At 33.8% G+C, this 22,935-nt stretch overlaps 3 protein-coding genes across 10 annotated transcripts; all 3 read left to right on the top strand.

Moving 5' to 3' along the window:
• The first annotated feature begins 4,116 nt into the window (after positions 1–4,116).
• LOC120068339 (nephrocystin-3) lies at positions 4,117–10,344 on the top strand. 6 transcript variants are annotated; one of them, XM_039020077.1, is made up of 10 exons: positions 4,117–4,228; positions 5,006–5,205; positions 5,327–5,564; positions 6,148–6,298; positions 7,090–7,312; positions 7,385–7,476; positions 7,556–7,691; positions 8,043–8,374; positions 8,483–8,735; positions 9,617–10,344. In XM_039020077.1, exons 3-9 carry the CDS (start codon positions 5,334–5,336, stop codon positions 8,731–8,733), a joined length of 1,416 nt encoding a protein of 471 aa, XP_038876005.1. In that variant the 5' UTR covers positions 4,117–4,228; positions 5,006–5,205; positions 5,327–5,333; the 3' UTR covers positions 8,734–8,735; positions 9,617–10,344. The 6 variants fall into 6 exon arrangements, with proteins under 6 accessions (XP_038876005.1, XP_038876003.1, XP_038876001.1 ...); XM_039020075.1 differs by having other exon boundaries at positions 4,978–5,205; positions 5,333–5,564; XM_039020073.1 differs by having other exon boundaries at positions 4,978–5,205; positions 9,801–10,344.
• A 2,062-nt stretch (positions 10,345–12,406) lies between these two features.
• LOC120068032 lies at positions 12,407–16,012 on the top strand. 3 transcript variants are annotated; one of them, XM_039019700.1, is made up of 3 exons: positions 12,407–12,578; positions 13,406–14,291; positions 15,042–16,012. In XM_039019700.1, the coding sequence occupies exons 1-3, from the start codon at positions 12,443–12,445 to the stop codon at positions 15,532–15,534; spliced, it is 1,515 nt and encodes a 504-aa protein (XP_038875628.1). In that variant the 5' UTR covers positions 12,407–12,442; the 3' UTR covers positions 15,535–16,012. The 3 variants fall into 3 exon arrangements, with proteins under 3 accessions (XP_038875628.1, XP_038875629.1, XP_038875630.1); XM_039019701.1 differs by having other exon boundaries at positions 12,411–12,578; positions 15,081–16,012; XM_039019702.1 differs by lacking the exon at positions 12,407–12,578 and adding an exon at positions 12,719–13,263.
• Positions 16,013–16,974: 962 nt separating this feature from the next.
• LOC120068252 (putative aminoacrylate hydrolase RutD) lies at positions 16,975–21,325 on the top strand. The gene is made up of 11 exons (XM_039019962.1): positions 16,975–17,378; positions 17,485–17,686; positions 17,938–18,020; positions 18,131–18,231; positions 18,517–18,612; positions 18,754–18,807; positions 20,089–20,237; positions 20,394–20,511; positions 20,609–20,696; positions 20,775–21,003; positions 21,093–21,325. The coding sequence occupies exons 1-10, from the start codon at positions 17,258–17,260 to the stop codon at positions 20,969–20,971; spliced, it is 1,209 nt and encodes a 402-aa protein (XP_038875890.1). The 5' UTR covers positions 16,975–17,257; the 3' UTR covers positions 20,972–21,003; positions 21,093–21,325.
• Positions 21,326–22,935: the final 1,610 nt, after the last annotated feature.

Genomic DNA, 22,935 nt, shown 5'->3' with positions numbered 1-22,935 from the left:
CCCATTATTTGCCTGAGTAATCTTATCACTACTCCTAGTCAAATCGTGTGTACACTATGACTTTATTATCTGGGTTTTGGAATGAACACCCAACTCATTATTTGTTATATTATCATATAAGGCCTAGGGGTTTTGATTTTCTCTAAATTATAGGCTTTTTCATTTTCACAAGAAAAATTATTGCCTTTGCTTCCCACATTCTCTATGGTCCATTATCTAATATTACAGCAACCATGATCTTTAAATAATACTTTGCTTGCATAACTTTAATAAGAACTATATAAATATAGTTTTACATTGATTATAAGTCAAAGGACAAAAAAAAAAAAAAATCTTCATTGATATATGTGATCAAGGTTTTTGAGTAGTCATAAAGGAATTTATATAGGCTTAGATTCTAAAGAGAGACTATTTTCCAATATAGTAAAATTATAAAAATGCTTGTCGTCCTAACAAGGACTTCATAGATGGAATCTTCAATTTTTATTATTTTATGATATAGGCATTACATTTTATAAAAATATCGAGTCTCTATTTAGTTTGTCGGTTTATTTATGCAAGAAATCTCATTACATCTTAACACTAATTTCTATAACAGGGATTAAATTGTTACAAATTTTAAAGTATAAGGACTAATTGTTACACGATAAAGTTTAAGGACTAAATTGTTACAAAATTGTATTTTTAGTTTCTCACATATCTCTTTTGCTAATACCCAATCTTGATCCAAAGGCAAACACTTGTATTTTGGTTCTCATTTTTTTTAATAGATAAAAAACAGTCTTGTACTTTAATGCATTGGCTAACATAAAATATGTAGAATTCTATCTAAAACCCAACATCCTACCATCATAAACATTCAACTAAAGGAAATTATATAGGCTTAGATTCTAAAGAGAGACAATATTCCAATACAATAAAATAATAAAAATGTCTGTCGTCCTAACAAGGGGCTTCATAGATGGAATCCTCAGTTTTTATTATTTTATGATGTAGGCATGACATTTTATAAAAATATCAAGTCTCTAATTAGTCTGTTGGTTTATTTATGCAAGAAATCTCATTAAATCTTAACATTAATTTCTATAATAGGGACTAAATTGTTACAAATTCTAAAGTCTAAAGACTAAATTGTTACACGATAAAGTGATTAAATTGTTACAAAATTGTATTTTCAGTTTCTCACATATCTTTTTTGCTAATACCCAATCTTGATCCAAAGGCAAACACTTGTATTTTGGTTCTCATTTTTTTTAATCGATAAAAAACAGTCTTGTACTTCAATGCAGTGACTAATATAAAATATGTAGAATTCTACCTTGTACAACAATCAAGACCCAACATCCTACCATCATAAACATTCAACTAACGAGCAGTTTTCTCAAATTTTTCTCTCTCTCTCTCTTTTTGTGTATGCACCCGAAACCCCACACTACTAGAACTCTTTAAATCCCGTCTCTAATCACTACCTTCACAATTAAATTCAGAATATGAGCACAATATCACATATGAAATAAACTCCCATCCAAGATTAAGTTTTCAAACAAACTATCAACAAGCATATTAACCATTGTGTCGTTTATAGTACACATATCTATAGTTATAGATGACAATTTTTTTTATCAATATTCTAGTCTAACAGACATTCCATTATTTCTTCATGCAACATCTCAAAAGTGTGTGGAGAAGGGACATATATAAACCTGATTGTTTTGTTTCACAAAACCCTACTATCATCAACAAAATGTGTAGCGACAACCATATTGTTGGGTTTTATGCCTTAAAACTCGTGGAAGTAAATGCTATTAATTGATCATCATCAATCATCAATAAAGAGTTATGGATGTTAAATCAATAAATGTTATTGTTTGTATCATTGTCTATTTTGTCTTAATAACTTTAAATTCAATAAACTAACATCAAAGGTTGTCTTATGAGTCTTGAATTGTGTGTGGAGACATACAATGATCAATGTTCAAGAAATAGCCTAAAAGGTCTATAGTACAAGGATAAAATTGGGTTCTTTATCCTGGTAACACTATAAGTACGACCCACTTTGTATTTGATACAAACATAATGATCCAACGTGTTCGTGTAAGTAATACGCGAATGAGAGTATCATATGCAATGAGTTTGCATAAGATTGTACTGCAAAATAATAACCATTAGATATAACACCATTGACTAGTCAAGTTTCTATTTCGATAGGATGGCCTGGGCGACTTAGTCTTAATCCTGAGTATATTATGAACTTCTGTTCATGAGGGATTGTCCTTTGATTTGTATGGGTGAGGGTGGCCAATTCACCTACCCAATAAACCTACCATTTTGGGGACAAGATCGAGTGGAGAGCTGGGAACATAATAATGTAGGATGAAATTCACTCATTCCCGTCTTAAGGGTAAGTAGAGGAGTGTTCCCTCGGTGTATTTGGGACTTGAACAAAAGGCCCTACCATCTTATTGGCCTAAGAGAGGTTTCTATTTATTGGTTTGACCATAAATAGATTGTTTATTAAAGAAGCACGGGTACTTAAGGAGTTAGAGGTAACCCAAGGGTAAAATGGTAATTTGACGCAGTTGGAGTTATAAACACTCATGAAGGACTAGTTTGCTGGTATTGGTCTATATTCATGGACTCATAAATATATATGTAGTGAGAAAGTGCAACTGTGGGTCTTTAGTGGAGTGTACCCACAATTAACGAATATCGATTAATTTGGTTAATGAGTTTAGCCAATTAATCTCTTATTTTAATATAGTATAGATTTGTCTATGTTTTGATTTATGAACTCTCTTCTTTTTGCTTGTTTCATAACTGGGGGCATGGTTGATGACCAGGGGCCTAAAAGACAGCGATTGGGATACGAGGAGGTTGGTGAACGACGACGGTTAGGGGATGATGATACAAAAAGGATGATGATTTTACGCATGGTGGAAGAAATCAACCTAGGATAGAAGATGAATAGTCATTTTTGAATGATTAAATATTTTAAAAAAATTTAGTCGTCACTTAGGGGTCATTTATTTTTTGGGAAGGTAAATGACCGGAACCTCTAGATGCCTGGAATTATAGATATCCAAAATTATAGATGTCTGACATCCTTAAATAACCATGTTTGTTTCGTAGGAATGTTTTTTTTTTTTTTAAGATATCCAAAAATACTTGGATAACTGGGTCTGTTTTGTAGGATTTCTATTAAAAAATGTCTTAAATTTACATAATGTTTTAAGAATACCCTTACGACTATTCATTAATTTAAATATAATTTGAACTTATAACATATTTATTTTTATCAATTTGAATTTCTTTTTAAATTAATATAATTTTATTATTTGTTATTTTTCTCAACAAAATAATATATATTAATTTAAGATTTTTTTAAAAAATAAATATTAATTTGAATTTGATTTGAATATCTTTGTAAAAAAATAACTACAATATAGTAAAAAAAAAGTGTAAAAAGACATAGTTCACAGTATTTATTTTAATTATAAAATAAAATAAAGAAGGGTGATATTTATATATATGGAAAAAGAGAAGTATTAAAAAAAATAAAAAGAGAATTCCTCAACACGAGAATCCAAAAAATACAGGGCATCTAAAACTTCCGAGATACCTTCCATATAGGCATCTTAGGATTCCCGATAATTTCCAAAAATCCAAGCATCTTATATTATCGTAAAAAAAATGCGACAATTTGGATGCCTATTCCATGGAGAATCTTAGATTCTCACAAAACAAATGACCCATAATAATTAAAATTCAATTTATCTATCCATTAATCAAATGAAATTGTCAAATAAGCAAATAAGGTAACTTACCTCTCAATCATATCAATACTTAATGGTCCAGTCAACATTATATTAGTTTAAAGTTAACTTAGGAAACATTTAGAATGGTTTTACAAATTTGAGGACTAAAGTGTATTTTCTGAAATATCTATGAATAGGCATCATCTCCAAACCCAAACGGCCTATTTTCTTTTTTTGTCCTTTTTTCTTGGACTTTTCCCTAATGGGCCAGTGATTATATGTTGTGGGCTTGGGCCTCATAGACGGAAAAGCCCAAATATTGGTTCTGCCTTCTGGGTAACTGGCCAGGTCAGCTTCACTCAGACCACTTCGTCCTCGTCCTTTATCGAGCTATTGTTCACCACGAGCTGAGCTCAACTCTCTTCAATGGCGACTTTCCTTCTTCTCTCTCCTCCATCTTTCACCTGTAACAGGTTTTTTCTTTTCCTGATTTTCATCGCAACATTTTGCATCTTTCATGCCTTCTTTTACTTTTTTCTTAGCGGCGTTGTTCTGTTACATTTCAGAATTCGTGTTCCGGGATTGTCTTTGTTTACTGGTTTATTTTTTTGTTTGATTATGTGAACTATGACCTCTGAATTGCGTTCGTGCAGTTATCAATTATGTATTTTGCTTCTATTAGTTGATTTGTCGAAATTGGAATGCTGTTGATTTCATATCCATTTTCTTTACATACTTTTGGTGTCTTTTCGAGGTCAGCAAGTTAGAGTACTTCATTTTGACTCTGTATTGTTGAAGCGTGTAACGTTGGGGAATCTTGTGGCCTCGTTGCTTTTAAGGTTTTACCAAATGTTTCCTTGTTCTTCAATCTCCGTGCATTAATTACATGAAAGAATACTCCGGTTTTAAGCAGCTAATTTGCAGCAAAATAGTAAAATCATGTGTCTGCTTGCATTGAGGAAAGGAGGGTGAAAAACCGAATCAGTACAACCAATTAGAATTTTGAATGTGAGCTACTGTTTATTTAAAAATTTGATGCTCTATGTGGTGACTGGTGCAACATAACAATACTTGGGAGTTAGGATTACAGAGTAGCTACTGTCTCTTCTGCTTGTTACATTTGTTTCTAAATCAGTATATGTATTCACTACTGTAAAATAAAGATGCTCTATGCAGTTTTAGGAGATCAATTGTTCTAATATATTTTTCTCGAACATCTTAGGATGAGCGAAATCTGTCTTTCCGTGCAGTCATTGCAGCTGCAAAAGGGCATCACATGCTCTTCAGTTTGCCTCCAGAAACAGAAATGTGATATTAAGCTTTATGCTGTACCTGTTAGAGCCTTTTCTTGTTGCTTTGCATCAACACCTTCTGCCTCTAGTAGAGCTGATTCAGGGCGTCAGAGGAAACATATTCCTTCTGCCTTCACTGCTCCAAATGGATATCAAAGGTTGGGACCAAATTTAGTAAATTCATGCTGTAAAGAGTTGTCTATGACATCCATATAAAATATGGAATGAAGGTTGTTTATTTTTTAGTAGGCCTGATCACATGCACTACTGTACTGACAGGAACAGAATGACTGAATTTGAAGTTCAGTTGGAAGAATTATTCAATGAAGTCAGAATGATGACAATGAGCGGGAGGAAGAATGATGCTGTAGAGCTACTTCAAGCTAATTATGAAGCTGTAAAAGAACAGATGGAATCAGGTGCTATTGGCATTGAACAAGCTGCTGTTCTTGACATCGTGGCTTTGGGGTATATAACTGTTGGAGACTTGAAGTTTGTTGCTTCTGTATTGGATATAGTAACTTCTTTTTCCCTTATCATCTGTACAATGATTGATTTGAAGCTTCAGTTTTCCTCAATTTTGTGCAACAATTATACTTCCATGACTTGGGGATTTTATTTTTCTGTTTAGGTTATTATCTAGCCATAGCTACTCTCGGGGGACCTTAATGTGCTAAAATATTAATTCAATAACCTACAAACTGGCATTAGTTAATTGGGGTTGTATTGCTCATGTTGGGTGACCTTATGATAGCTGGTATGTAGACCAGGTCAGGGACCATGGACATATAGGACTCGGAAGTTTTAGGACTCAGAAGTTCTTTTTCCTTTTGACGACATTTTAATTTTGTTTAAATAATATGAGCATGTCTGGGCCTTATTCTTGCTCAAAGACAAGTGGAGACGGTCATCTAGCAATGTAGTCTCATTTTTTTAGGCGTTGGAGTAATAAGTAAGTAGCTTTTAAGGTTTGCATCAGTCTTACGCTCCAAAAGTATCCCATGCTTATACAGCCAAAGTTTCAGTTGGTCAATCTTCTAGACTCACTTCGATTTGAGTGAAATTCGTTTCCTTCTTCTGATGGATTTTCCTTTATGCAGTTGAACAAGGTTGTTGACAGTCTGAAGGACAGTGAACCCTTTCTGGATTCAGTGCTTCTGCATATGGGGAGCATGTACTCAACTTTAAAGAAGTTTGAGAAATCAATATCTGCGTACAAGAGGTCTATTGATATCATAGAGAAGAAAAATGGTATGCGGGCTTTTGGGGACATGTATTTAATTATCCACCTAATGCTTTAATGATTTTGCTGAAGTTCTACTGTTACTGTTTTTTTCTAAATAAGAAATGGGCACAAACGCACATATCTTCCGGTAAGAAATTGAGTTTTCATTAAAAAAAAGAAAGACTACAAGGATATACAAAAAACTACTCCAAAAAACCAAGAGTCCGACACTAGCTACAAAAAGGACTCTAATCTAAAAGAACAAGGCTAAGACCATAGTTATAAATAGGTGCAATGATCAACCCACAAAGAACCATCAAACCTCGCTACCTCCCAAACCTCCCCTAATTTCCAAACCTCTCTAAAAGTCCGATTGGTTTTCTCAAGCCAAATACCCCAAAACAGCAAAGAAGCAAGCATGTCACGACACTGTGCCCCTATCCCTAAAGGGAGGATTTAGAAGCATGCCCTCCAACAAAGACTGCCCATCTGCATTGTGTGCCCACTAACACCAGACGAACTCACCCAACAACCCCAAACGAAATTGCCAGACAACCTAGGGCCTGAGATAGAGAGAAAACCCCCACCCAAAAGCTACAAAAGCAAAACCTTCTGATTGTTAATAATCTATCATCACCTTAAATAAGGTTCTCTCTGTAATTACACCATAAAGAATCAAAATCTAATAAGCTATTTTGTTTAGTTGAAAATGGAAATCGACAGCTATAATTGGGCATTGAGACTTTAATGGACTTTATTTCGTTTTCGTTTGTTTTTCTATTCCTCTTTAAACCTTCTTGCAATGAATCCCTTGCAGGAGAAGACAGTAGCTTTCTTATCACTCCAATTTTAGGGATGGCTAAAGTTTTTGGTACCATTGGAAGAACTGGAAAGGCAGTAGAGTTTTACCATCGTGCAATTTCACTTCTGGAATCAAGCAGAGGTTTTGAGAACGAGGATTTGGTTATACCTTTGTCTGGTCTGGGCAATCTTATGCTCAAAGAAGGAAAAGGCAAGGATGCAGAAACTTGTTTTGCTAGGTATTCTCTCTCTCTCTCTCTTTGTTTCTATCTCCTTGCTTTGTATTCACTTACTTTCATGGCCCTATTTAGGATTGTGAATATATATAAAAAGTTATATGGTGAGAAAGATGGAAAAGTCGGAATGGCTATGTATTCTCTGGCTAATGCAAAATGTGCAAGAGGTAACTTCGGTCACTTGTGTCATCTTTCACACACTAGCTAAAAATTTCATTTGCAAAATATTGTTCCACTGGTTTATAGGGGAAGCAGATGAAGCTGTTACCTTATATAGAAGAGCTTTGCAGATTATCAAGGATTCAAATGATATGGCTTTAGATGCCAGTGTAATGGAGAAGATGAGGATTGATTTGGCAGAACTATTGCATGTTGTAGGAAGGTAATGTCATACTTATATTGGGATTTTTTATTTTTTATTTTATTTTATTTTATTCTTTTTAACTCTGTTCATGTTTGAAGCTTGTCACTATTCTGGAATATATTGAAAAATAAAAAATAGAAGAACTATAAAAATTCCCAAGTAACTAAGTGCACTTGACCCTCCCTAAACCCTAGACCCGCTAAACAATTGCCTACCTTCCTCTCATCCTGCTCCCTCTATATCAATTCTTGGGGTAATAATTAACATGCTCTTATTATTCCAATAATATTCCTAACCTCATAAGGGCATTCCTAGGTCTTTTCTTTTACCATCATCGTTCATGGTTTCCTGGAATTTGGTTTAATACAGAGGGAATGAAGGCAGAGAACTTCTAGAAGAATGTTTATTGATCAATGAAAGGTTGAAAGGAAAAGAGCATCCCAGCTCAGTGAAGCACCTTGTAAACCTTGCAGCTTCTTATTCACGGTCAAAGAATTATGCAGAGGCTGAGCGTTTGTTGCGAATTGGATTGGACATTATGATAAAGGCAGTGGGACCTGATGATCAATCAATTACAGTCCCAATGTTGAATCTTGCCGTCACTCTCTACAATCTAAAACGAGACGATGATGCCGAGCAACTTGCGCTGGAAGTCTTGCGAATACGGGAAAATGCTTTTGGAAAAGATTCTCTTCCGGTTGGTGAGAACTAAGAATTGCTTCTATTTCTACATGATTGATAATGGCATTTAGATCACTTGTTATGTCATCTTCACGTGAGCTCCACTTTCTGCTGAACTGCGCACGCAGGTGAGGCTCTAGACTGTTTGGTTTCCATTCAGAGCAGGCTAGGGAAGGATGAAAATGAGCTACTGAAGTTGCTGGAGAGAATTCTAATAATTCAGGAGAGAGAGTTCGGGCATGATGGTAAAGAGGTCATTGACACCCTCAAGAAAATAGTGTTCTACATGGAAAAACTAGGAATGAAAGATGAGAAATTTCTACTTCAAAAACGACTGTCCATGCTGCGGATGAAATTCAAGAACCAGATGCAATACTAAAGGTATTTGTCATCCATCTTTCTTAATCTTGTGATTTATATTTTCCTTTCTTTGAGTTCTGGATTAATTGTTTAGATAGATGTATATAATATTCCTAAACTTTAAAGAGTCTAAATACACATCTCCATCTTTGAATTATGATTCTATGTGATCTTTTAATGTTAACTGAATGATTGCGTGACGTGTCTTGCAAAGTTTAATGTGCCCGCAAGTGATGGAAGGAAAGACCAAAACTAGAAAAAATAAATTGATAAAGATATTTGGTACCTTGCATAAAATGACAATGGAATGGAATGTTATACATGTCACTTTACTTTGTCAATTGTTATTAATTAGTAATATTGTACTAAATTAATAAGCATTTGTTTCATAGACATAACTTATTGAGAAAATATTTTTGGTGTTGAAGTTTGGGCTTAATAGCCTTTTGATCACTGCCGTCAATTTTGTATCAAAAGATTTCTTGGCAATGTTTTATTTTTTTAAAAAACTCTCTTTAATTTCTAAAAGAATATATTTTTCTCTTTTTTCTCCTTCCTCTTTCCATCCTTCCTCCCATCATGCTGCCCATCTTTCCTTCATCTTTTTTCTTTTTCTCATCATCTTTTCTTCTCTTTCTCATCCTCTCTCCCTCTCACATTTACCAAAAAAGAAATGTAATCACCCAACTTTTTATGACTTCTAACTGGGGTCATTACTACATGCATGACATTTTCAACGTAAAACCCCAACTGATACTTTGTCATTGCAAGGTTTGTCTTATCAGGAAAATGTGTTGTGGAAGATTGTTCATAAAAGTATTTGTTTAGCTTAATGGACTAGTAGCTTTATTATTGCTTGCTTATTCATTGACTTGACATAAAATAGTTGTGTTGGTTGGTAGGCTATGACCACGCAAAATAAGTTTAACTAGAAGAGGTAGGCCTGCTAGAGGCTAGCCAGCGCTAGGGTCACTGGAACAACCAGTCTAGAGCCAAGCAGGTGGCCGGGCTAGGGACCCACCAGTGGTCCAACCAACATTGACTCATTGCAGTATCCAGACTAAATTTGCCTCTTTGACACAGCAGGCAAGGGCAACATTCACTGCCGTCCTGATGGAGAGATGCAAACGTTGTTCCAGGCAAGGGCAATCACCAACCGAAAATGGCCTATTTGAACCAAAGTCAACAAAACATGTGAGAGTAAAGTGAAACACTTACGAGATTTCAATTACAACCCAAACTTTTGATGGGTCATTAGCAGATCTCATAAAGGCAGAGACTTGGCTGTTGTTCATAGACAGAAACAATTTTTGGTCATATGAAATGTCTCGAGCGTCAGAAACTGCAAGTGTGTTGTTATTGTGTGATGGATGATGCCAAGATATGGTGGGAATCCGTCGAGAGGTCGATCGAACCGAACGTCGGGTGACTCGGTCACAGTTTAAGGAAGCCTTCTATTAGCAGCGGTAGTAACATGTAACAATTGCAAAAAAAGAAATAAATCAATTATACTTGGAGCCTGGAATATTATCGGTTGATTGGTCGTTAGTCAACTATTAGTCTAAGGACCTTTTAGGACTATTTCAAAAGTTACTGATCAAATTTTATAATTTTTTAAATTTAGAGACTAGATAAAAACGTTAAATTTTGACTCAAAAATTTTACACTAGGAAGTTATTTGTCACTTAAAAAAAAAAAAAAAGAAAGAAAGAAAGAAAGAAAGAAAAATATGAAAACTTCAAAGAGTGTTGAAGAATATACCTTATTTGGTTGTTCAAGAATCTTAGCCCGACATAACAGTCCATATTCAATGCTTACCAGACATTGCTATTCTCATATAAACATATGATTTTGTCACATCAATTATATACTTTAATCTTTTACTTTCAAATATTCTATTTCTCATATTAAGAAAAAATAATCTTCGTTACCAAATTCTTATTTCTTTCATTTTTTTAAGGAAGTGGTTTAAAACATGAATTAAAAGTTACAAAGTTTCTGCCAAACATACACGAAAGTGAATCGATAAAAATCGTAATATGAAATTCATTGATGAATTAAAAAGAAAAACAGAACATTTCAAAGAGCAAAATCAGCAAAAGTTTTAATATCTTGAGTGATTCATAGTTTAGTGAATAATTTCTTACAACTCTCAATTCTATACCTAATATATTACTAAGATTTGTTAACAAAGAGTTGAACATCAATGGGCAAGTTAGGATTTTTCATGTGTTAAGTAGCATTTGAGAAGCACATAAATGTCTACGCTATTTCAATAAACAAAAAGTTAATGGTACGATACATTGACTTGTTGACAAATTTTAACCCTTTTTGTATTGAAGAACTTAATTGAAAGCGTTTAGGGGCTATTTGTTTTTTGAGAATGTCGAAATCTTAGATGCCTGAAATTATAGATATTAGGAATTATAAATGTCCGGCATCTTTAGATTACCGTTGTTGATTTTGTAGAAATTTTTTTGCAGATACCTGAAAATATTTTGATAACTGTATTTGTTTTGTAGGATTACTACTAGGGAATGTATTAAATTTACATAAGGTTCCAAGAATACCTTTACAACTATTTATTAATTTGTAATTAATTTGATATAATTTGAACCTATTATAACATATTTGTTTTTATCAATTTGAATTTTTTTTAAAATTAATACAATTTATATTGTTTTATATTTTATTTTTCTCAACAAAACAATATATCACAATTTAAGACTTTTTATAAAATAAATATTCATTTTAAATTTAAATTTAAATATATTGCTAAAAAATAATAAGAATTATGATAAAACTAAAAATATATGATATATTTGGTTGAAAGTTTTTATTTTAATTCTATAAATTTTTAAAATATTTGATAAGTGGATGAATTTTTAGATTTTTCCCTATTTCGTTTTCTAAATCTGAAAAAGTTTCTATTAATCTTTTAACTTTTAATTTTGTGACTAATAGACCCTTAAAATTTCAATTTTGTATATGATAGATCTTTGAAATATTAATTTTTTTTAAAAAAAATTCGCATACCGACTAGACATTAAATTGAAAGTCCAAGATCCTTGTAGACATAAAATTCAATATTATATATAATATATAAGTTAATTTTAGAAAAATTGAATATGCTGAGACTAATCTTAAAAAATTTAATATGCCAAGAACCTATTCGACATTTTAATTTTTCAAAATATTCTAGACACAAAATTAAAAATTTAAGTACTCATTGGATACTTTTTAAAGTATAGAAACTTTGTATTTTGACCAAATTTTTAATGTCTGATTTTCTTTTAAGCAATTTAATGAGTGAATTCAAAACTTTAAAAATATAACTAAGGGTGCATCTTCATTGAATTTTCAAGTGTTTAATTTGAGAAGAAAAAGTCATTTTGATACCATATCTGACATTTCCTCGGGATTTGAACACATGATTTTTCTAGACCATTTATTCAAACCATCTTAAAACATCAATTAACCCAAAAGCTTAGACGAATAGATAAAAGGCAAATTTAATATAATATCAAACCATAAAAATACTCTCTTCTTTCCCAAGCAATTCAAACACAACCTAAATTAGATAACCTATATTTTAAATGTAATTTCTTGATTAAGTTTTTACCAATAATTTATAACTAAGTGGAGGTAGGCTTACTTCCTCATTTGTTGTTTATTTTGAAACGTATACTTCAGAGATTTGGAATATAATAAAGCTTGACAACGCTGTAATGGTACGTTATGGTATGGTAGTTGTTCTAAATTCTAATGTGATCCCTACGATTCCAACAATAAACCCATTTTCCTCTCTGCTTCCTTTCGGTCTCCGCCCATTTCTCCCTCTCAAATCCTCTCTTCTTTTCCACGGTAATCTTCTCCCTGCTATGTCCTTTCTGTTCTTTACTTTGCGTGTAAAGTTTCGATTAAGAATCTTTTGATCGCGATTACTTTTGTTTTTCGTTTCTTGCGAAGTGTATTTACTTGTTCAGTTCATCTTCTGGGTAGGCTTTCGATTTTTAGGGTTGAATTTGAAACTGGGTGCTGCTCGGCATCCGGGAAGACGTCTGAATTCTCTGTTCTTATTTGGGTTGTTGTTTAGGATCAGAGCGAATTATATAGAATTCCCTTCGTGTTGTTTTGCTAATCGTATTGGAATTGGATACCCATTTTCAGAATTATCTATTTGTTGATTGAAATCCTTTTGCTCTGATTAATCATTGAAGCTATATCCAATTCTTGTACATATGCAGTTAAAGCTAAGCGAATCAGTTTTTCTAGTCTTAGCCCCTTTCGAGTTTCATAAAGTGATAGGTTTGGTTCCTTAAACAAAGCAGGAATGAAGTAAAATTGTATCTATTACACTATGGACATGAAAAAAATGTTGTGCAAAGGATGTAGTCTTAAATTCTTGGAATGGGGTAAGAAGAATCAGTTGAGAATCATTTAGAGTTTTGCCCATCTTTTTGAGCAAGTGCTATGTAGTTTCTGGATGGGGATATTTCATTATACTTGAGCTAGAAAGCTTAGTTTTGTCCATCTGAATCAAACTTCGGTATTGCAATTCCCAAACTAATCTATGGTTATTGCTTTTACTTCCTGTCTTTTAGCTGCGTTATCTGTAGCATTCATTTTGCAGACTGCTGTTGTATTGAATTTAATGTCTAACTACTGGTTGTCTCATCTTACAAAACCAGTTCTGGATGTTAGAGGAGGGATGGCTGCAGCAGAAGCAAAGCCTCCACGAAAGCATTCTGAAAACAACTTCCCTGCCAAAGACGATGACTACAGAGATTCAAAACTATTGTCAACTCCATCGTTTTCCTCAAATTCAGAACGCAGTGCTGCATCTGATCACAGAGCACATGGGTTTAATTATCCAACCAAAGCTGCTCATATCCCAAAATCTTATCAAACAGTTGACTGTGAGTTGAAGTCAGATAAGCCACCTGATTTTCAGCACCATAAGGGTTTTGCAGTAGGATGGGCAAAAACTGTGCAGGCTGGACTGGATAATTCAAGTGTCCGGATTGCAAGTAAAACAACTGTATCTAGTGAGGAACATCAAAACATAGAAGAACTTGAACATCGAGTTTGCAAGGGTTATCCCACTGAGAGTAACAATGAATCTGTAAACATGACTAAGAAAACAGACTGCATGGATGAGTTCCACTACATTGAGGATCATTTTACAGACTTGCACAATTTTGACAGTCCGATCTCAAAGCAAGGAGAGAAAGTCTCTTTTGATCTGGAGTCGCATTGGACAAGAATTGAGAAAACTAAGCCATGGTGGCGTTCTGCTAGTAAAGATGAGTTGGCTTCCTTGGTTGCCCGGAAGTCTCTTGAAAACTTGGAAAATTGTGACCTTCCTCAACCACGAACCAAACACCAAAGCAAGGATGAATCTACCTGTCCTGAGTGTTTTGGTCAAGATTGCTTTCTCACTTCACCGTTTACTGAGATGCAATTCTCCAGTTTGGATGGATATAACAGGGGAATGCACCCTTCAGGTGGCATGGATGAGAGACAGTTCGTTGTTGGTAGTGTAGGTCACTTGCTGCGTCATCAAGATCATTTCAGGTATTGTTCGAGTACAAATTCTGCATTTTTTTGGGCTTTGTTATCTTTTTCAGTTCATCTAAGAAGTTCCTTTGATCGAGTGATCTTTTAGTATGTTTACCTGAACCATAAACTGTCCATTTAATCGCATGATTTTAAGAATAATTAATCAATCTGTTTTACCATTTTGAGAAGGAAAGCTTTCTACCACCCATTTAGCTTTCTATTTCTTTGAAAATGAAATCTAAGATATTGGAAGTTTTAGATGGAATGAACCAGTGGTCGGATAACGTGGTAGTGATTATTATTCGGATTAGACTCGTGTTAAAGAAAGAACAGTGAAGATCATGTGTCAGACAGATGCAATTTTGTGTTGGGACGATAAGGCATCCTGTACTCTAAGCCAAGAGAGACCAAAAACAATTTAGATTACAAAAAGCTATATAGAACATAGAAGAAAATCAAAACCTTGGAATATTCTGTCTGCGAGTATTCTAAATAATTTATGCAACATGCTCCCTGCTATTAGTTCACTTTGTATGTTTCTCCTTGCGTTATCTCCATTATCTTATCTCTCTTTATGAATGTGGTTGCTCTCCGTTCTTATATTTCTCATTCTCTTGGGATTTTTTTTTAATTTAAAAAAGGCTTGAGGATAGAGATTATAGGTTTCTTGTTGCTTAAACTGTCAAAGCTGTAAAATCAATCACTGGCCGCATATCCATTTCTTCTCGATATTTCCACTGCTTTCATGTCGTCTTTATTTGTCAGATTATCAAGCCATAAAAAGATAACTATCTGTAATAACAGCGTTAGCAGAACTGGTAATGAAGAATACGACTCAAGTAGTATTGCAAATCTGAATTCTAGCAAAGCACAATTGTTGGAAGCGCTATGCCATTCACAGACTCGAGCAAGGGAGGCTGAGAAAGCCGCACAAGAAGCAGATACAGAGAAGAAACACATTGTCTCACTCTTTCTCAGACAAGCCACCCAACTTTTTGCTTATAAGCAGTGGTTCCAGTTGCTGCAGTTACAGAACCTTTGCCTTCAACTTAGGAACAAAGATCACTTCTCAGACGTCTTGCCTTGGGTCCCTTGTAAAGACAGGCAGTTCAATCAACCTAGAAACAGAAGGAAGAAAAGGGATCGAGACCATCATAAATTTACAATGTACGACATTGCTTTCGCTGTGGGATTGGGTCTTGCTGGTGCCACTTTGCTCATCGGATGGACAACGGGTTGGTTGGTTCCCATGTTTTGAGTTTCTTGACATCTCGAACTAGCAGGTTCGTTCTCTGGTTCACTTTGGATTCCCTGGTCAAGGCAAGGATACTATCATCTTCCACATCACAAAATCGAACTTTTGTAAATATGTAGAGCCTTTGTATATGTTTTATACTTGACCAACTCTTGGTCAAACTGTAAATAGTATACAAAACTACATAGTAAATATATGGCCGACTTCATGTCAAAATGGTGTTTATCACAGGTTTTGTATTTGAGTTATTGTCTTCTTCAAATTCTCGTGTCTGGGAAGTTGAACATTTCCCATCTTGCTCAATGGAGAGAATTTGAGCAGTTTGTGATTGAAAGGCAGTAACATACTTTCTTATTTCAGCTGTCTAGTCTACTTTCAAACTGCTTTGCTTTTCTCCACTTGGTATCCACTAAGTGAAAGACATCTTTCCTACTTTTCTTCACTTTATATATATATATATATAAGACATTTGCTTAATAAACTCAGCTTCCTTATCTTGTTTACTTGTGATGATCAACAACATTCTAAGTTGTCTTAGTTATATTTCACTATCTGTTAGTGCCTCCAACATATAGGTGAGGATGGAAATCTCATATTAATGCTATTAGATAACATGATGGTTCATTTCATTTCAAAACTAATCGATAATAAAAGGAACGGTCCATTTATTTTGTAAATATTGTGAAGTTTCTTGAAGTTTTTAATATAGAATCCTTAACGACGCTTTAAAACTCAAAGTTGTAAGATATCATCCACAAATATGAAAATAGAATTCCAATCATGAACTTAAAATTTTGTATCCATCCAAGAGTGATTGGAAGTTCTACTGAAGTTCTAGTTTTGTAAATGAAGCCTGCATTAGATTAGTTATGAAGCATGAGTTGCACTTGAGTTCATTTAATGCAAGTTGAGTTAAATTAAATTTATTTAATGAAACTAGAGTTGAACTTAAGGTCATTAAATAGTTTTTACTCCAACTATTCCATAATTGTAATCACACTTCATCTTTTATAGCCGAAGTTAATGTGTATAATGCAACTTGGATATCATTTACTATTTATTATTTGAAATGTTATTAAATAATTTATTAATTTATTATTTATTTATTTCGTAGACCCCATAAAAATCTTAAATGCTATCATTGTGGCAAACAATAAATAAAGATAGTATGAAATTTTTTTTCATACTATCGTAGTACTAGAAATTTTCTCGTACAATCCTGAAATCTTACTTGAAATCCGAGTGGCATCTTAATTGATATCATTTCTCCATTAAAAAAAAATACATTCTAATATGTTTTTCCATAGAGAAAATAGAGACCATTTATTTATTTATTTATTTTTGGAAAAAATCAACAATAAATGAACGGATTGAACTAATTTTAAAGTTTATTAAAAATACGTGAACTGAATTTTGGACATTTAAAATTCAAGGACCCAAATATGATGACTGGAATGGTTGTTTTACACCAATTTCAAAGGTTAAATAACATTTAACATAATAATAATAATAATAATAATAATAATTGAAAATCAGTGGAAATGAAGGTCCGGCATTCTCCGTTTGACTTTTGGCTGATTACCGACCTTGTTGTTCAATATGTATCTGCCGCGTGTTCGCGCCAACCACACAATGCCCTTTTTGGTTGTTTATCGCAAATCCAATTCCCAAAATCCTCAATTCACCAATACCCATTTTTCTTCTTCTTCTTCTTCAGCTTCCAAATATGCCATTCATCGAGGTTCACACCAGCACCACCGCCGCGGAGGACTCCAAGATCAACTCAGCAATCAAAATTTTCTACAGAACTTACGGATGCGGATCCACCAAGGTCCTTCTTATCATAGGTCTCTTCAACATTCTTCCATTCTTCTCTGTTTTCCCTTTTCATTTCTCCTTTTTTTGATATTCGATTCTGATGGTTGTCAAATGGATGAATCTGATTATGGGTAGGATTGGCCGGAACCCACGATTCATGGGGCCCCCAAATCAAAGGGCTTACAGGGACCGACGTGCCCAATGACGACGGCGATCGGAATGCCGCCCATGTCCGCGAAGAATCCACCTTCGAGGATGGTGGTGGGATCGAGGTTTGTGCATTTGATAATCGGGGAATGGGTCGGAGCTCCGTCCCCACCAAAAAATCTGAATATACGTGAGTTCCTCATTCGTTTGTTTGTGAATCACTTTTCTCAATCTCTTTATCTTTGCTGAGTGTCTGAGAAAATTTATTAGAATTTTGGGGATTCAGTTCAAAATACCCTAAAAGAAAGAGATATGAAAAAAGAAAAGTTGCTGGGTTTCATTTTTATTTTTGTTTCATGGTCCAGAAGAAGCTATTGGAGGAAAAAAAAAAAAACACTAGCAATTAGTTTGTGATCTGTTTTTCTTTTCTTGGTCGTGCAGAACGCAGATTATGGCCAAGGATGCCATTGCCTTATTGGATCATTTGGGGTGGGAAAAAGCTCATATTTTTGGTCATTCTATGGGTGAGTGAGTTTTTAACTCTGCTTAATGACTTCTGAACAAGAAATAGTGAAAGCATTACCTTGTAGTTATCAGCTCCTTATTCTTACATGTCATCTGGATATCGATATAGGAGGCATGATAGCTTGCAAATTAGCAGCTATGGCGCCTGAAAGAGTCAAGTCACTGGCCATGCTCAATGTAACTGGTGGAGGTTTTCAATGTTGCCCCAAGGTATCTGAATAAAATATTTTGTGCTTCCACTCTGAGCTGTTTATTTGTTATATAATCTTCAGAAAAATATCAAAAAGCTGCTAGCATGTTCTTTCATCCGTTTAGGGTCTAAATATTTTATGAAACATAAAAAAGATAATAAATTAGTACTAGTTCTAAGTTGGTGAAGATGAGGCTTAGAGCATGAATTTAATATAAAAGGTCATTGATTGAAACTATTCAGTTGTGGTTGAGCTGTTTCTTAAGGAATAATACCGATGCCTTTCTTCCCACTCTTTATTGTAGCTTGACAGGCAAACGTTCGACATTGCAGTCAGATTCTTAAAGGCCAAGACTCCTGAACAAAGGGCTAGTGTTGATTTGGATACCCACTATTCGAAGGTAAAGTTAATCGTCATGCTATCTTCAATCTTCAACACCATGTGAATTTGAAAGAGGATGAGTAGATGAATCATTGCTACCATCTTGAAACACGTAAACTATATATTCTTCTGAAAAATATTATTGTATCTTATGGTGCAGGAATATCTTGAGGAGTATATCGGATTTGAAAAAAGAAGAACAGTATTATATCGGGTATGTATGATGGATGTATCCTTCTTAACTGGCTTTATGTAGCCTTCATAGACTTATAGTTGGATTCTGGCTCTCTTATCTTTTCATTAAACCTGATCCTACCCCGTTACCCCTCCTCTTTTCGAACCACCCTCTCCTCCTGAGACCTCTCAATAAAGGATTGAAAATGGAAACAATAAGTTAGTTATTTCAATGGCTTCAGAAGCTCACTGATGGTGTTATGTTGAAATCGGTCTGAAATGTAGCTACACTGCCATGCGGAGTTGTATTTTCACTCTGTCAACCAGTTAATTCTACCATCACTAGTTGCTTTAAATTCAACAGTCTTTATATTGTTTCGAACTGTACAACATCCCATCTCAAAGATAAACATACTTCTCGATGATTGAAATCTTACATACATAGAAATAAAATTTCTTATATGATTATTTCTGAGATTTTATTCTTACATGAAAGTAAATCACAATATTAAGTTATTAACTACCAGTCAAGTGTTTTGGGCAATGACTGCTGCTTATGGAATCTAACCCCATGAAGGAAAAGAAGTCAAACATCCCTGAACCCTCTTAGAACAAACTTCTTTTGAACTTCCTTATGAAAATGACTCACGGATATATATATATATATAAAAATAAAAAAATAAAAAAATAAAAAAACCGAAAAGGAATAAGTTAAACCAAAAACTGATGTCAGTCGTAAGGAAACCTGTTTGAGAAAGGTCCACCTTCTTCCCGTAGATCAAGTTATTTGACACTACATTGTGGTATTTATGTTCTTGAGTCACAACCCCTGAGTATAAATAATTCCTTCCTGGATAGCTAATTGTTTGTGAGATTTATCAAAGTCGTTAAATGACATTTAAATTTATATGTATAAATGTATGTATGTATAGATAGGTCTCTGCCAAAATGGATGAATTTTGTTGAAACCATGTGCTCATATTGAGAGACATCTTAATGTTTGGGAAACTTGTTAAAAACTATAGGTGTCTGTGCCACCATTCATCTATTGATTGTTTATATCGATTCTTCACGGTATCTCTATCAACTGTTTTTCTGTGGACAGAGAAATTTGGATTCTTGGTGTTAGGATTTTCTTTTTTTCCCCAAAATCATTTACTACTTGGATCCGGGGTAGATATTTGAACCCTGACCTCGAAGACGAGGGGTGGCATCATAACTGTTGGCAGTTGCTGTCTCTAGTCTATAGCATAACATGTGCACACACATAAACACACATTACGATTTAGTGCCGTACTCAACTTGAAACGACTATTTGCAGGAATATGTTAAAGGTATATCAGCAACAGGAATGCAATCTAATGATGGTTTTGCGGGTCAAGTCAATGCTTGCTGGACTCATACAGTGACAAGAAAAGAGATCGAATGTCTTCAGTCTGCTGGATTTCTTGTATCAGTCATTCATGGCAGGTAAACAATCACTTCTCTTAACAGCCATGAAGGGATGACTGACATCCAAATCTGCAAAATTTGTGCACATAAGCATATTTGTACCACCTACCATTTATCACATAACGATATTTCACTTCGTCATTGATTGATGACTAATTTGTTTTGGATGACCAGGCACGATGTTATTGCTCAGATGTACTATGCTAGAAGACTTGCAGAGAAGCTGTATCCTGTTGCTAGAATGGTAGATCTCCATGGAGGTCATCTAGTCAGTCGAGAGAGAACCGAAGAGGTGTACTTTTTTCTTACCAGAATCAATCTAAATTGTGTTTGTCACTATGTCTAGTTGACAACAGAAACTGATAAGTTTGTTTTCTATGAAAATTTAGGTAAATCAAGCTCTTCTTGACTTAATCAGAGCCTCGGAAACAAAGATGAGTCCACATGACTGGACAAACTTGCCAAAGAAAAGCTCATGTGAGCATTTTTCCTTTAGAATTCCTCTGTTTCTTTTTGGTTCTTTGGAAATGCTGAAAAATGATTTCTTTCTAACAGGGTGGATGGAGGAGAGAATGGCTTTTGTAACACTGAAGACTGAAGGAGGAAGCAGTATCTCCTCCAAACCTTTCTTGTTAGAGAGACTCCATCTTTTCTTCTTGTATATCTTTGGTCTGATTCTTTTGGTGTTCGAGTATCTCTGGAACACCCTCAAAAGCTTGAAACCGGTCCGAGTCGGAGCGTCCCTTACTTGAATATTCATTCCAAAGACCCTAAATTTTTGCAGGTGAGTTATCTGAATGTCCTCTACTTCCATTGTACTCAAACTGAAAGAGAAGTGTAAAAGAGTTGGTTTTCACTTCAACTTTGTTGCAGAGTCTTGTTTCATTTTTGCCATCTGATGGGCAATGCTCCAATCATCAAAGTGAAGTTGGGGAATGAGTTCTCTTGTAATATTGAGAACTTTTAAGATCAACAAAAGAGAGGGAAATCAGCAAATGGCTGATATTCCCTCCCCTATTGAGTAAATTGTAATCTAACACGCTGGAACTGTTAATTATATGTACCCTTTCTGTATAATTTATAAAAATGTTCATATTATATACTTACACTGCTTCTTCTTCTTCTTCTTTTTGGATAACTCGTTTGACCTTACATCATTTGGGTGTTAAGAAAACTCGTAGGATATTAAATTCGAGGTAGACGGCCACCATGGATTGAACTCATGATCTCTTAGCCTTTTAGTGAGGGGATGTTCCTTTATTAATCACTAGGCCAACTTACGATAGTTTATACTTAACTGCTTATTATTCTTGATTTTTTTTTTAGTACAACAACTTTGGGGATGGGAGATTGAATCTTCAACTTCTAGAAAAAAAAATCACATCAATTACTATTGAGCTAAACTCACTTTAGCTATTTAATATATTATTCTTGACTTAAATTTTATATTATAGCCTAAATGAACATGAGTCAACTAGTCAAGACATTAATAACTTTTTCTGAAGGCTAGTGATTTTAGATTCAAATCTTCATCCTAGCACAACTTATTTTGTTGATTAATTCTTGTAAGGTGTTGATATTGAAAGTTTGCTAACCTTATTTTTAATTGAAATTTTAGAGTGGGTTAATGATTTGTAGTAAAAAATTGAAGTTTGAGTTACATTCTAATCTTTTAAATTTTAAAACATGAATCCACGTGAGTTTAATTCTACTAGCATAAAGTATGTATCATCAATCAAGAAGGTAGAATTTTGTTAACATGATAATCCTCAATGTCATCAATTTTGTTTTTGTCAAATACGAAAGAAAAAAAAGTTAACTATATCTTTTTTTAATTAATTTTATAATATCTTATATGAGGATGGACGTTTAAAAAAATGTACAAAATAAAATTCATGTATGCTCAAACATTTCTTAAGAATATACTTATCTTACCTTATCGATTTAAGCCTACTTTTGTGTCTAACAACAAATTACATTACATTAGAGTTGAAATCATTACAATATTATTTTTCATCATTAATATTGATTCACATCTTTCTAAAAAACCTCGTAAGGGAGAGTGTAGGAAGATCAAGTAGTAATTCAATATATATAAGCAGATATTAAATCTATTAATTCAAAAAGTAAGGCTTCACTTGATTATCATCTTATTTTTTATTTTCTATTTTTGAAACTTATGCAATATTGATTTTTTGTTTCTCAAAAGTAACATTTGAATTCTAAAGTCTTATTATATTTCAAAAAACAAAAAAATAAGTTATTATCAACACCCTCATTCTATTTCCAGGCAAATAGAGATGGATTCCAATGGAATGATGAACAATAGTTTATACAATAATAAAGAGGAAAATAAAAGAAAAACAGCAAAGACAAGTAAAATATAGTAGCAAATTTCATTTAAGAACTCATAAATGTGAAGAGAAAATATGAACAAGAGAGAGAGAGAGATGCCTGGAAGTTGTGTTCATAAGCTGCTCTTCTCTTAAGAAGAAGGAATCTGAAAAGAAGAATACAATACAAGAAACCAGTTTAAAGATAGAGCCACAAATTTATATGAATGCATATCTGTGGGATTTGGACTCTAATTTAACCAATATAATAATTAAAAAATATATATATTCCTTTGGAATATCCCAATATGCCTATAGTAATACCACCACAAATATGACTCATCATATGCTTTTTTCCCCTTTCTTCTTTTAGTTGAAAATTG

The sequence above is a fragment of the Benincasa hispida genome, chromosome 12 (genome assembly GCF_009727055.1).
Source record: "Benincasa hispida cultivar B227 chromosome 12, ASM972705v1, whole genome shotgun sequence".
NCBI classification, from domain to species: domain Eukaryota; kingdom Viridiplantae; phylum Streptophyta; class Magnoliopsida; order Cucurbitales; family Cucurbitaceae; genus Benincasa; species Benincasa hispida.
The sequence above is the reverse complement of the archived record's forward strand: the minus strand, read 5'-3'. Positions and strand labels throughout refer to the sequence as shown.

What these genes read in the sequence shown, in the direction of transcription:
- LOC120068252 (XM_039019962.1), top strand. Translation starts at nt 17,258, where the DNA reads ATGCCATTCATCGAGGTTCACACCAGCACCACCGCCGCGGAGGACTCC. An exon ending in CAAGGTCCTTCTTATCATAG is followed by an intron (nt 17,379 to 17,484) that starts GTCTCTTCAACA and finishes GATTATGGGTAG; the next exon opens with GATTGGCCGGAACCCACGAT. An exon ending in TGGATACCCACTATTCGAAG is followed by an intron (nt 18,613 to 18,753) that starts GTAAAGTTAATC and finishes CTTATGGTGCAG; the next exon opens with GAATATCTTGAGGAGTATAT.
- LOC120068032 (XM_039019700.1), top strand. Translation starts at nt 12,443, where the DNA reads ATGGTACGTTATGGTATGGTAGTTGTTCTAAATTCTAATGTGATCCCT. An exon ending in ATCCTCTCTTCTTTTCCACG is followed by an intron (nt 12,579 to 13,405) that starts GTAATCTTCTCC and finishes TTACAAAACCAG; the next exon opens with TTCTGGATGTTAGAGGAGGG. An exon ending in CGTCATCAAGATCATTTCAG is followed by an intron (nt 14,292 to 15,041) that starts GTATTGTTCGAG and finishes TTTATTTGTCAG; the next exon opens with ATTATCAAGCCATAAAAAGA.
- LOC120068339 (XM_039020073.1), top strand. Translation starts at nt 4,182, where the DNA reads ATGGCGACTTTCCTTCTTCTCTCTCCTCCATCTTTCACCTGTAACAG. An exon ending in TAATGCAAAATGTGCAAGAG is followed by an intron (nt 7,477 to 7,555) that starts GTAACTTCGGTC and finishes ACTGGTTTATAG; the next exon opens with GGGAAGCAGATGAAGCTGTT. An exon ending in AAAAGATTCTCTTCCGGTTG is followed by an intron (nt 8,375 to 8,482) that starts GTGAGAACTAAG and finishes CTGCGCACGCAG; the next exon opens with GTGAGGCTCTAGACTGTTTG.